Source organism: Rhincodon typus, chromosome 2 (genome assembly GCF_021869965.1).
Source record: "Rhincodon typus isolate 14 chromosome 2, sRhiTyp1.1, whole genome shotgun sequence".
Lineage (NCBI taxonomy): Eukaryota > Metazoa > Chordata > Chondrichthyes > Orectolobiformes > Rhincodontidae > Rhincodon > Rhincodon typus.
This window is the reverse complement of record NC_063333.1, coordinates 67816322-67831075: the sequence shown is the minus strand read 5'-3', so window position 1 is coordinate 67831075 and position 14754 is coordinate 67816322. Positions and strand designations below refer to the sequence as shown.

The following is a 14754-nucleotide window of genomic DNA, read 5'->3' as shown; positions in this document are numbered from 1 at the left end:
CTAACACTAAAAGAGGTAATAGAACACACAAGTTGAAGTTTGTCTGACACAGTAAAATGCAAAGAAATATCTTCTGTGGTAGTCAACATTAAAGCCACATGCTGTTTTGGAAATGTTTATTCAATAGGTTGAGATATGCCAACCAAGGTAATAAAGCATGTGCCATTCTTTTCCACCCCTCAGCTCAGAATCAAAATGGTAGATGACATTAAACTGAAGAAGGCAAGTGATGTTGGGTTCATCTCGGGTAAAATCCCTCCATTGCAGATTTCTATTGCTAATCAAGAAGCAGAATTTGAGGGGTGTGAGGGAACAGTGCCAATGGCTCACACCATCAATCCAGAAGGATGTTTGGTGGTCAGATACAGCAGGTGCTGAAATTTGAATTCAGTTAATTGCTGGAATTAAGGATCTAATGGTTATGAAACCCTTATTGATTGTCGAAAAAGCTGATCTAATTCATTCATGTCCTTCATGGAAGGAAATCTGCCATGCTTGTGTGGTCTGGCCTACATGGAGTTTGGGATGTCATGTTACAGCTGTCGAAGACATTGGTGAGGTTACTTTTAGAATACTTTGTACAATTCTGGTCGCCTTTCTATAGGAAAGATGTTGTTAAACTTGAAAGAGTAAAGAAAAGATTTACAAGGATGATGCCAGAACTGGAAGGTTTGAATTATAAGGAGTGGTTGAATAAGCTGGGGCTTTTTTCCCCTGGAGTGTCGGGGATGACTGTAAAGGTTTACAAAGTCATGATGGGTGTGGACAGGGTGAATAGCCAAGGCCTTTTTCCTCAGTTGGGGGAGTCCAAAACTAGAGGTCATAGGGTTAAGATGAGGGGGCAAAGATTTAAAAGGGACCTGAGGAGTAACGTTTACACGCAGCGGATGGTGCGTGTATGGAATGAGCTGCCAAAGGAAGTGATGGAGGCAGGTACAATCACAACATTTAAAAGGCATCTGGATGGGTATATGAATAGGAAGGGTTTAGAGGGATATGGACCAATTGTTGACAAATGGGACTAGGTCAGATTGGGATGTCTGGTCAGCGTGGACAAGTTGGAATGAAGGGTCTGTGTCCATGCTGTATAACTCTATTACAATGGGGTGACTCTCAACTGCCTTCTAAAGTGGCCTAGCAATTCACTCAGTTGCATGAATTACTACAAAGTCCCCAAAAGAAACAAAAGTGGATTAAACCATCTGGCGTCAACCTTAGCACCAGAAACAACAATGACAAAAAAGGCTTTGTTGACCCTGCAACGTCCTCCTTACTAACATCTGGGGTTATTGGGAGAGCTGTCTCAAACCTGTCCAGCAATAGCCTGACAACGTCTCGGACACAACCCTCCCTGGATAAGTCCTGCCCCACCAGCAGGACAGGCCTTTCAGAGATGGTATTAGAGTAGTAGACAGGAGAGAGTTGCCCTCGGAGTTCTCAACATTGACTTCAAACCCTGTGAAGTCTCATGGCATCACTTCAAACATGGGAAAGGAAATTTCCTGCTGGTTACCACGTCTCACCCTCCCTCAGCAGATGACTGTGCTCCTCCATGTTGAACACCGCTTGGAGAAAACAGAGGGTGGCAAGGGCACAGAATGTGCTGTGGTTAGGGGTTTTCATTGTCTACCACTAACAGTGGCTCAGCAGCAGCATTACTGAGTCAGGTTCTAAAGGGCATAGCTGCGAGAGGGTCTGCAGCAAGTGGTAAAGGGAAAAACGTACTTGAACTCACCAAAACTCGACTCGTCCTGCTGAGTTTCTCCAGTACTTTATTTCAAATATGCAGCATTTTGCTTTTATGAAACAATTAAAGCAGTGTTTGTAAAGCGTTGACAGATTTGAATAATTTTTCAAGGTCCTGTTTTGTTGTAAATACTGACTTTATTCTGTATGACCCGCACTAAATGCTTTCAATGCTGAATTGTTGAGGTCACTTTTTTGTGATTTGATACAAATGCTTTGGTTCACAGACTTGGTAAAAATGGAAGGTAGGTGAAGGAGACCTAATGGCTCTCCACACTTGAAATTTAATAATTCCATCCATTTAAAGTAGGTTGAAGCATCTGCATTTCACAGATCATTAAAAAGTGTTATAATTTTCCAGCTCCTGTCACTGCACTGGTTTTTCTGCATTGTGCTATGATGTGTTCATGATGCGCAATTCCAAAAATTTTTCCGTTCATCATCATCTCATCCGTTCTCATTGTTGAAATACTGAATGATTTCCTTTAACTTAATCCAGGGCAAACAGCAAAAGAAAAGCCGTTGCTATCCCCCAATGAACCGGGAGCATCGCAGAATCATTCATGAGCTGGCTGAAGTCTATGGTGTTGAAAGTGTCAGTTATGACAGTGAGCCCAAGCGCAATGTTGTTATCACTGCTGTGAAGTAAGTATTGACAATGCTACAGGTCTCGACCCTTTTTCTTTTCCACCGTCCTGACACACACACACTGGCTTAGTTTTCTGTTCACATTTGCCTATCGCATGGGAACAGTGGAAAAGTTATTTATCTTTCCTTTCAATGGCAAGTAAATTCTATGTGAAATTAGTTTTAACAATTTGGGCCCTACTGGGAAAAGGCCCACAAACCTTCCCTACCTTATCAGTGGTTGGCAGTTTCAAAGACCACAGGAAGCTGTCAGAATGGAAAAATATTATGTAATTATAGAAGGCAGTCTTCTAAATTCAGCGCTGAGAAACGTTCTTAAAGACCATTTGACACAGGAGAAGTGGGTCATTCAGACTTTCGAGTGCGCTGTTCCATTCATGGAGACCATGGCTGATTTTTATAATCCTCAGCTCCACTTTCCTGCCGTCGCTCCTTAATCCTTGATTCCTTTACTTATTAAAAATCTATTTCATCCAAGCCTTGAATATGCTTAATGCCCTGGCCTCCACAGCCCACTACATAGTCAGTCATTCTACAGATTCACCTATCTTCTAAGAGAAGACATTCCAACACAGCTCTGTCTCCAGTAGCAATCCTTTACTCTGAGGTAAAAACCGAATGCTGTAAATCAAACGAAAATAGAATTTGCTGGAAAAGTTCAGGAGGTCTGGCAGCATGTGTGAAGAGAAATCAATTCTGAGGAAGGGTCACTGGACCAGAAATGTTGAATCTGATTTTTCTTCACAGATGCTGCCAGACCTCCTGAGCTTTTCCAGAAAATTCTGTTTTTGTTTCACTCTGAGGTTATGCCCACCGGTCATAACCACTTTGACAAGAGGAAACAACTTTTCTCCATCTATCCTGTCAAGGTCCTTAAGAATCTTAAACAAGAACAAAGAACTGCAGATGCTGAAATTTGAAACTAAAACAATTACTGGAGAAACTCAGCAGGTTTGGCGGTATGCATGGAAAGAAAGCAGAGTCATTGTTTTTTGTCCAGTAAACCACCTTCAGAACTGATTGCCACCTTTGCCTAGCTGCATAAATGCTGAAGGAGGTGGGTGCTAGGAAAAGGAGTAAACAAAAAAGGGTGGAAATGGAGCCCAGCAAGAGCCATTAGCAGTTGGGATGGGGAATCGGGGAGAAAGAAAAGTGATAATCGGCACTGTCAGTAGTTGAAAATGGGCAGCTGTAATGAAAGTAGCCCATGAGGTGACAAGGCCTGGGGGTGGGTAAAGGACATAGAAGGAGGTATTCGGGCCCTAAAATAATTGAACTCCGTATTGACTCCCAAATCTTGCAGTGTCCCCAATTGGAAAGTGAGTTGCTGTTCTTCCAGCTTGCGCTGAGCCTCGCTGGAGCACTGTAGCAAGCCTGAGACAGAAATTATGGCTACAGAACACAGTAGTGTATTGAAGTAGCAGGTAACTGAAACTCGGGGTCATTTTTGTGAACAGAATGTAGTTTTCATCTCCTCCTCCAATGGAGAGGAAACCACTCTGACCAATCTGTATAGTAGACTAGATTAAGGGGCAGGTAAATCACTACATCATCTGGGAGCTGTCTGGGGCCTTGGACAGTGAAGAGGGAAGAAGTATTTGGGTAGGTGTTACACCTACTGCTCTTGCATAGCAAGGTGCTGTGGGGTGTTGGGAGTGAAGGAGGAGCAGAGCAGCGTGTCTCAGATGAAACCTATTCCCCCACCCTCGCCCCATCTTCATTGTATATAACCTTTTCCTAGCTACAGTGAGTTCTGAAGAAGGGTCATTGGACCTGAAATATTAACTGTTTTCCTTCCACAGATGCTGAGACCTGCTGAACTTCTCTGGCAATTTTTGTTTTGTTCCTTAAAACTCTTGTCTGTTTCATAAGATTGCCCCTCATTCTTCTAAATTCCAACAAGTACAGGCCCAATGTACTCCATTTTTACTCCTAAGATAGTCCATCTATACCTGGGATCAGCCTCATGAACCTTCTCAGGACTGCCTCCAATGCTAGTGTACCTTTCCTTGGATAAGGGGCCCAAAACTGTTCACAGTATTCCAACTGTGCTCCGACTACTGCCTAGTATAATTTTAGCAGAACCTCCTTATTTTGTGCCCCATACCCTTTGAAATAAAGGCTGACATTCTATTTATCTTCCCTATTCCCTATTATCCTCGCCACTTGCTTTCCAGCTATTTTTTGTCATCCACTTTCCTCACCCAAGTCCATAACATATTTTGTAAATATGTGGCCTCTGAACTGATCTTTGTGACGGTTTTAGGTTGCTGATCTGAAAAATGCCCCTTTGTCAGTTAGCCAGTCCTCCATCCATGCCAGTATACTACCTCCAGCACGATGACCTTATGTCATCAAGTAGTGTAATGTGTGGTATCTTTATTAAATGACTTATAAAAATCCAAATGTATTATATCCACTGCTTTCCCTTTACCTATCCTGCTTGTTACCACCTCAGAATTCTGAAACTTGGCAGCATGATTTTCCCCTTCATGAAGCCATGCTGAATCTGTTTAATCATACTATGTATTTGTAAATGCTGTGCTATTAAATCATTTATAATAGGCTGTAACGCTTTGCCAATCTTCTGGAATTTTTTTCTAGAATCTAAGGAATCATGGACGATAATTACCAGTGCATCTCTGTAGCTATCTCCTCTGTAATATCCATCAAGTTCGGGGACCTAATTGTAGTTATTGTGCTTATTTTGTCTACTCCTTTTGCCCCTTGATTATTTGGTGATTTTAAAATGCTGTTAATGATTTCTACTGTTAAAACTGATGCGAAGTATTTATTATATTCTTCTGTCATTTCTTAGTTCCTTATTATTACTTCTCCATCCTTGGGCCCCTTTAGAGAATGTGTTCACTTTATGGCTTTTCTCTTCCTTTACGCATTTGCAAGTTTACCTCCAGTTTTATTTTCTTCCTCTTCATTTTGGTCGTCTTTTGGTTTTTAAAACTTCCCCCAGTCCTCTGGCTTACCACTAATCTTTGTCTCATTGTATGTTTGATTTTAGTTCAATTTGATGCTGTCCTTAATCTTCACAGTTAACCATGGTTAGTTTGTATATAGTGTATCCCCTTCCAAGAATCCTCCTTCCTTACTGGAATATTTCTTTACTGTGAGCTACTATCTATCTTCTTTAAATCTCTGCTATTTTTCCTCAACAGTCTTTGCTGCTAAACCCCTTGCACAGTCTACTCACTCTAGCTCTGCCCCTTTTGCTTTCTAATTATCTTTATTTAAGCTTAGTACGGTTGTTTCTAACCCAAGTTCCTCCCCCTCAAACTGCCAATTCTGCCACATTATGATCACTGCTTCTTAGGGGATCTTTTCTCTCAGATCATATTATGTTAAACTTACCTCATTATACATCACCAAAATAGCCTATTCCCTGATTGGATCCACAACATCTTTTTCTAGGAAACTGTCACGAATACATCTAATAATTGAATCAGAGATAGTAGGAACTGCAGATGCTGGAGAATCCGAGACAACAAGGTGCAGAGCTGGATGAACACAGCAAGCCGAGCAGAAAGGCTGACGTTTCGGGCCTAGACCCTTCTTCAGAAATGGGGGAGGGGAAGGGTTATCTGAAATAAATAGGGAGAGGGGGAGGCAGGGAGAAGATAGGTGGAGAGGAAACAGACAGGTCGTAGAGGCGGGGATGGAGCCAGTAAAGTTGTGTAGGTGGGGAGTTAGGGAGGGGATAGGTCAGTCCAGGGAGGACGGACAGGTCAAGGGGGTGGGATGAGGTTAGTAGGTAGGAGATGGGGGTGCGGCTTGAGGTGGGAGGGGGGGATAGGTGGGAGGAAGAACAGGTTAGGGAGGCGGGGATGAGCTGGGCTAGTTTTGGGATGCGGTGGGGGGAGGGGAGATTTTGAAGCTTGTGAAATCCACTTTGATACCGTTGGGCTGCAGGGTTCCCAAGCGGAATATAAGTTGCTGTTCCTGCAACCTTCGGGTGGCCTCGTTGTGGCACTGCAGGAGGCCCAGGATGGACATGTCGTCTGAGGAATGGGAGGGGGAGTTGAAACGGTTTGCGACTGGGAGGTGCAGTTGTTTATTGCGAACCGAGCGTAGGTGTTCTGCAAAGTGGTCCCTGAGCCTCCGCTTGGTTTCCCCGATATAGAGGAGGCCACAACAGGTACAGCGGATGCAGTGTACCACATTGGCAGATGTGCAGGTGAACATCTGCTTGATGTGGAAAGTCTTCTTGGGGCCTGGGATGGGGGTGAGGGAGGAGGTATGGGGGCAGGTGTAGCACTTCCTGCGGTTGCAGGGAGAAGTGCCGGGTGTGGTGGGGCTGGAGGGGAGTGTGGTGCGGACAAGGGAGTCATCCCACCCCCTTGACCTGTCCGTCCTCCCTGGACTGACCTATCCCCTCCCTAACTCCCCACCTACACACCTTTACTGGCTCCATCCCCGCCTCTACGACCTGTCTGTTTCCTCTCCACCTATCTTCTCCCTGCCTCCCCCTCTCTCCCTATTTATTTCAGATACCCCTTCCCCTCCCCCATTTCTGAAGAAGGGTCTAGGCCCGAAACGTCAGCTTTTCTGCTCCTATGATGCTGCTTGGCCTGCTGCGTTCATCCAGCTCTGCACCTTGTTGTCTTACATCTAATAATTCTTCTTTTATAGCTTTCTCTACTAATCTGACTATCCCAATCTATATGAAAATTAATGTTTGCCCATCATTTAATGAGGACGTGTAACAATAAGTAGCACATTATCTCCTGATCTATTCTCTGTCACACCATTGTTATTTTTAGGGGGCGTATGGATCTTCCTACCAGTGTCATTTTCTACTTTTTTTTTATTTCTTCTACCCATGTATCTCTGTTTCAAGATTATTTCTTGCTATTGAACTTAATCCATCCCATGTCAACAATGATACCATTTCTTCCTGCTTGTTCCTTTGAAAAGTCAAATATCCCTGAATACTTCCCAGTTTTCTTCATGTTATAACCATGCCTCTGTAGTATAAGATTATACCCATTAACTTTGTATTTGTACCATTACTCCATCTGTGTTGTTCCAAATACTGCGCACATTCAAGTAAAGAGCCATTAATTTTACCTTTTTTGCCATGTTTTACTCCTTCTGGCCTGTTTTGAGACCAGCTTGAATGTTCATTTATTTTATTGCTGTTGGGTAGACATTGCCGTCCACAACTCTGAGGGTTACAGTTGTGTACAGATCCCAATAACGCTAACGTAGTGTTTGACTAGATAACTAGACTTGATCTGAGGAGTTTGTTGAAAAACCAGGATAATTATAATGGGAAGCTTTAATTTTTGTATACTGGGAGAAGAGGTCCCAAATTTAAGTGGTAGGTTTAGTTTTAAAAGCACATGAAAGCATAGAAAAGGAGGGCATGCTGCTGGTTTCCAAGTTGAAGCAAATGACTCCTTTTCCATGTGGACCTTTTCTCTTTATGGGTGAAATTGTCAAAATAGACATTTATATCCGTGCTATTCACATAATATTACATTGGGTCTTTTAGTCTAGTAAACCATATGGAAGAGACTGCAGGTTTGTACCTGATTATATTTTATTGCCACAAAATAAATTTAATCCTGATTTTACATTGTTGCTTATCTCATTATTTTGGTAATTTGCTTTTCTTTGCAGGGGAAAATCTGTGTGTCCAAATGTTTCACTCACTTCATTGATTGAGAGAGAGATGGCAGCAAGACCACCCCCACCAATTGCACATTACAGACAACAAGCACTTAAGTAAGTACCATGAGGCACATCACCTAGCAATTGTGATTTCACAGTTGAATTCTTACATACATAACCTAACCAAATCTTTAACAAAGAGCACTCTTATCCATGTAAAATAATGGGCTAAATTTTCAAGAGAGCACAATGTCATGTAGCCTGTTACTCTGCCCATTTTTTTATGAAAGGGGAGAGCTCCACCATACTGACAGGAGGTTCTGAAAAGGCCCTCTTCAGAAATGTGGCACTGTACTTCCATTCTGACAGGTTCCTCACGGTGCAGAACTGTAGCAGAAGTCAAATACACAGCCACATTGACAACTGCTGCCAAACAGTCTGTCCCTGGGATAAATGTGAGGGTAGGGTGTAAGGGGACAAGCTCAGTGATGCAATATTTCATGTGGGTCACTGGGAGAAATTGGTTTGGGAGGTGACGGGGAGGGAGAGGGTGTAGCACATCGTGCCCAAGGTTTGGGGAGGGGGAAAGGACGGTTGCCTCCAAGTGGGGTCTGAAGATGGGTAAGGAGCAGGGTGGTGGAGGGTGGTGGATTCGTCTCCCAGGGGTAACGGACATTAAGGTCTGGTGCAGGGGGGAGTGGGGAATCGGTGAAGTTCAGGGATTCTGCTCCTGGAGGTGGTAGGATTGGGTGTGGAGTGGATAAGGGACTGTCGGGTCTGGCAACAGAAAATTGTGGGTGGGTGAGTGGAAAGCGTGTCAGGTCCAACAGTGGAGGTAGATTGGGTCAGGTCTGCAGCAGGAGGGAAAGGTGTATCTGGTCCCTAGATATAGACCATCAGCTCCTGGGGATTTGTCAGATTTTAGTTCATTAAATGTCTTCAGTACCTTGTCTCAAATATAATTGTCTTCATTTCTTCTTTTTGGCTCCCAGGAGTATAATTTGTGTCTTCTACTATGAAAGCAGATTAAAAACAATGTGGCATTTGCCTCTGCTATTTACTACTTATTTTGTGTAATTTCTCCTGTTTCTTCTAAGGAACCAACATTGGCTTGTCTTTTCCTTCTTATTAACTTGTAAAATCTCCTTTAGTCTGTTTTCATATTAGTGGCTTGTTTGCTCTAGCATATTTTTCATGTCAACTTTGTGAAACTTTGCAGTATGTTACTTTTAAACTTAACATGGAATTCAGTTGTATTGTGATCATTAGTTCCTAAAATCTTTTATTGTGAGGTTACTAATTAACCTTATTGCAAAGTAGATCTAAAATGACTTTATCCCTGTTTGGTTCAAATGTGCAGTATTGTCCAGGAATCTTGCACCGAGGCATTCTACAAACTAATCATGTGCCAATTTGATCACACTAGTCTATCTGAAGATTAAAGCCACACACAATTACTAATTTGCCTTTGTTATACATTTCAATAATGAATGAAAATATTGCGTAAGCTTTAGTGGTGGACAAAGGAGTTAAGGGTTAAAGCTTGATCCATTTAGTCAGCAAAAGGGAAGGTAGCTATTTATGCAGGAACTAACAAGTTAGACATCTAACAGTCAAGGTTAGTAGCTGTGTTGATAACAATGTTATCAAAGGCCTGAGGTGAGACAATGCCTTCAAAGGCTACAGCACGTCCCATATTATCTACATTTCAAAGTTTGGGAATCATCATTGTAGTTATAATGGTGCTGTAATCTGTGTAAATCTTGGAGTTGGCTTTGACCTATGTTAATGTTTCTCTCCAGTTGTGTGCATGAAATAAGCGGTTATGTTCTCCTGGACATCTCTACCAATTCGCAAAGTGGAATTAAGTTACATATTGCAGGAGGAAACCTAGCTTACAGATTTGTGATTACTGACAACTGGAAATGTACAAACTAAAATTTTCTATAATCTTACAGGATTGACAATGGAACAGTTGCCCTGCAAAAGCCGTTAAAGGAAGAACCAGTCATTGATTACTTTGATGTTCAGGACTAGAAGAAGAATAAATTTCAAATACGTTTGAAATTTAGATCACGCATCTGGGACAGTAAGTGGTTGAGAAATAACCTGATCAGTAGTGCACAAAAAGAATCACTGAAGATTTGTAAGGTGATACAATTGTGTTAGTCTATTAAGCTTCAATTCAATATGCGTAACAAAGTGAGCTGCTAGTCTCTGCTGTAAGAATACACTGTTGCATGAGACAAACCTAAGAAGAATGTAAACAAAATCTGTGGAATGAATTATGTAAACCATGCATTCCTATCAGCTGTTGTTGCTCCTGTTGACGGTGCTGAATGAAGGGTTAACATTGTTTTTCCCTTGGTTTTTTCTTTTGAAAGAAATCGACTTCAGCGTGATAATGTTAAAGGTGGCTGTGTAATAATTGCACTCGAAGATTAAATAAATTTCAACGAATATAATTTTGTCTCTTTTCAATGCACTGTGTGAGAGCCTTTGCAGAGATAGTGTTATAATCTCTTTTGGATTTGATTTTCCCCACTAAACCCAATCTCTGTCCCTTCCTGGAGCTTTTGAGATATGCTTGAGTACCATATTACGGAATGTAGCAGGTCTCTGATCACCAGGCTTTTCAGCTGTGGAAATGTGGTAAACTTCATCTATACCTAAAATTTTGTTTAGACATTTGAAGCGTGAGGAGCAACATAACCTAAGTGCTACAATTCTAAAAGCGATTATGGGACAGAGAGTGCAGGGTTCTGGTTTGCAATCAGTGATTTGCAGATTTTAGGTGGTTCGAATTATCCCCAGATCCCTGATTCTAGATTCTGAACTTAGTTAGGAATGTGAAATGAAGAAGGCAGTGGACAGATGTTTCAGGCCAGAAGAATCTCTGCATTTATTTACAATACAAAAGATAAGTACAATACAAGAAATACAGGTAAAAGGAATAAGCAGGGAAATTGACACTATCAGTTATACAGAGGACAGTAATTAAATACACTATTAAATTAAACACAGATTAAACACTGAACCTAAAAGAACAGGTTTTAATCACAAACCTATCGGGCTTCCTAACCCACCTTCCCCTCCCTGCTAGCTTTGTCAGAACTTTAGGCTCCTGGGATTTTCAGCTCACCACTGAGGAAAACACCGTTTTAAAATGCTTCCAGTTGCTGAGGTTCTTGCTGTCAGTTCCCTTGATTCGGAGCAGGCCTATATCTGAAAGCTCTTGTTTGGATAGTGCTTGGTTGCCACCCCCTCCTATGTCCTTTGTTGCGATGATGCCCTTGGTTTGGCTTCCTGATTCAGCTTTTCTGTTCGGCCTCTGTGGTTCTTGGTTCCGAAGCTGCTTTTTGGGGCTGAAAGCCTGTGGGGAAGCTATTTGTACAGAAGGTTTTTGCTGATAAAGCCCCCTCCCAGTTGTGATCGAGGCTGATACTGAGTTAAAAAAACACAAGTGCACATGCTGTAAATTAGGAACAAAAACAAGGTTGCTGGAAAGGCTCAGCAGGTCTGGCAGCGTCTGTGTTTTTCCCTTCGTAGATGCTGCCAGACCAGCTGAGCTTTTCCGGCAAACTTGTTTTTGTTCCTGACAGAGTGCCCTGTTATCTCCCCTCAAATCTGTACTGTCCATTGTGTTTCTGGTGTTCCGTTTTGAAATCAGTTGGCTTCCTGATAGTTCAACATGTGTAAATTAGACATTGATGTTAAATGTACAGTATCTCTCTGGATTTTGGCGTTGAATGTTCAGTGTCTGTCTGTGTAGGTGCCGAGCTGGCTAGCCTGGGGTGGTAAAAGTTAGTTCTGGGCTAGAGTGTTAAGTTGGCTTGACTGTTCTCTTAGCTTGGACGTGTAAATAGGAATTCTAGGCTGAACAATGGTTTCAGGCAGCCATCTGTGTTTGTGTATTTTTCCCAGAACTTAGCCCAGCTGTCCCCTTTGCTTTTTGAAGTTTTTGAAGTCCAAGGTCTTGTCCACTATTTTAGATGATGGGCATTTTTGCTCAATCCTACAGGAGACACTTGGGAATGCAGAGAGATGAATCTTTTCAGGTGGCAGAACAAATTGAGCTGTATTCTTTTAAAATGTGATCTGTATAAATACAGACAAAATGTGCAAAATAAAGCCAGCTACCTTTTACACCTCTAGAAGTCAATGATTTGACCTCTGCAAAAGTATTGTATCTAATTCTAGATACAATACTTGATGCCTAGGCCAAGAAGAGGTGTATTGGAGATGGACTTTAGCAAAATATTTTTTTTTTCTTAAACCCTTAGACTACTCCCCAGCACCCATATTGCATGTGTGTACATGCAGGACACCATGAGAAACACCAGTTGTGAAAATAACTTATTAATACTCCACCACCAGGAAAGCACTCGTGTGACAATTGGAACTAGTGACAAGCAGACCCCCATAGGGGTAATGCTTGCATGGAAGAAAGAGTGAAGGGGAGAGTAGGGATCAAATAAAAATAGTTTTGAGGGGAAATAAAGCACTCCACACCCCACGGTGCTGACCTCTCCCTAACGATACACTTTAGCAATATATCAGGAATGAACAATTTCAGTTATGTAAAGAGAAGATGTGATTGTTTGTGCTTCAGAGAAGGCATAGTGGTTTAATCCTCTAGAGGTTCTCCAACATGATTAATGCCCATGTTCAGCCAGTTTGATTCCACATGACATCGAAAAATGGTTAGAGGAACTGGACATTCCAGAAATAATACTGAAAACTTGTGCTCCAGAACTTGCTGCTCCACTTGCTAAGCTGTTCCAGGGCAGCTACAACATTTGCATTTACCCAACAATATGCAAAATTGCCCAAGTATGTCCTGTATGTAAAAAGTAAGAGAGATCTAACCCAGTTGATTACCACCCCATCAGTTTATTTTTGATCATCGATAAAGTGATGGGAGGTGTCATCAACAGTGCCATCAAGCAGCACCTGCTCAGTGATAACCGGTTTGTGTTCTGCCATTACCATTCAGCTCCTCGCCTCATTACAGCCCTGGTTCAAACATGGACAAAAAAGCTGAGTTCTAGAGGTGAGGTGAGAGTGACTGTCCTTGTTGTCAAGGTAACATTTGACTGAGTGAGGCAGCAAGGAACTGTTGTGTGCAATCGAGGGCTCTGGGTCTGTACTCGGATTTTAGAAGGATTGAGGGGCTATCTGATTGGAACTTAAAGAATACTGAGAGTGGATATGGCAAAGAAGTTTCCACTAGTAGGAGAAACTAGAATCTGACAGCACAGCCTCAGTGAAAGGATAACCTTTTAAATGAGGAATTTCAAACAGAGTGGTGAATCTTTGGAACTAATTGCTGCAGAAGGCTGTGGAGGCCAAGTCATTGTGTGTATGTAAGACAGAGATAGGTTCTTCATTGGTAAAGGGTTCAAAGGTTACAGGGAGAAGTCAGGAGAATAGGGTTGGGAAACATATCAGCCATGATTGAGTGGTGTAGTAGTCTCGGGAGGCCAAGTGGCCTAATTCTGCTCCTACATCTTTTGGTATTGTGGAGTCGAAAGGAATCGGGTCGGGGGGAAGCTCTCAGCTGCTTGGAGTCATATCTGGCACCTAGGAAGATGGTTGTGGTTGTTGGAGGTCAGTCATCTCAGTTCAGGCCATAGAGATAACAAGGTGTAGAGGTGGATGAACACAGCAGGCCAAGCAGCGTCAGAGGAGTAGGAAGGCTGACGTTTCGGGCCTAGACCCTTCTTCAGAAATGGCCATTTCTGAAGAAGGGTCTAGGCCCGAAACGTCAGCCTTCCTACTCCTCTGACGCTGCTTGGCCTGCTGTGTTCATCCACCTCTGCACCTTGTTATCTCAGATTCTCCAGCATCTATAATTCCTACTATCTCGGTTCAGGACGTGTCTGGAGGACTTCCTCAGGGTCGTGTTCTTGGCTCGACCATCTTCAGGTGCTTCATCAGTGACCTTCCCTTCCATTTTCTTTTTTGGGAACAATGAGACCCTTCCCAGCCCACTGCCTGAAACAGTTAATAGCCACCTTGGCCAGACCCAGGAGCAGAGTTACAAGAAGATCCTCTGACTTGTCCATCCCAACCTGCACCGAGTGCCTGTAGATCAGGATTGTGGGGTTGAAGTGTAATTAAAACAGGGCTGCAAATGGAAACATTCTACATAGACATGAAATACCATCTCCTCTAGGCTGCAAAAACTACACAAGTGAATATAGCGAATGTGAGTTGGGCAGCCTGAATGATAAGGGGCTGAGTAATGTTTATGATACAGAGATCACTAATACCCTCTTTGTGGAGCTGAAAGACAGGAAGTTCAAAATGAACATTCCCAGCTGCTACGTAATTTTTTTTAAAAAAAATTTAGATTCATAAAGCCCAGGGTTACAAAAAATTAAAACTTCTAATAAGAGGGTATACCTATCAAGAACGATCAAACACCATCCGGCTGTTTACTGTGGAGAAGAGGGGACCAATGGGAAACCTCATGAGGTGTTTCATGAAACATCATGAAAAGATTCAATCGTCGGTATAGAAAGATATTTTCACCTACCGCTGAGATCAAAATTACAGCCAGACTAAAAGGTAATCACCGAAAGGTAAATTCAACAGGGATTTCAGAAAAAAAATGTATTTGACTAAAGTGTGGTAAGAAAGTAATATGTGCTCCCACATAGAATAGTTGAGGTAAACAGCACAGAGAAGCACCTGAGGAAGGAAAGAATATAAGGATATGTTGACAGG

General features: G+C 42.4%; 2 protein-coding genes across 2 annotated transcripts in view; one reads left to right on the top strand and one right to left on the bottom strand.

Moving 5' to 3' along the window:
* LOC125485451 (transcriptional repressor NF-X1-like) overlaps positions 1–10487 on the top strand; it is a 75628-nt gene extending 65141 nt beyond the window's left edge. The window contains exons 11-13 of the mRNA XM_048608287.1: positions 2244–2391; positions 8032–8136; positions 9981–10487. Of these exons, the coding sequence (XP_048464244.1) occupies positions 2244–2391; positions 8032–8136; positions 9981–10059 (332 nt within the window). The 3' untranslated portion in view covers positions 10060–10487. The remainder of the gene's footprint in view (positions 1–2243; positions 2392–8031; positions 8137–9980) is intronic.
* LOC125485842 overlaps positions 1–14754 on the bottom strand; it is a 121428-nt gene that overhangs the window by 21825 nt on the left and 84849 nt on the right. The gene's annotated exons all lie outside the window — the stretch shown is intronic.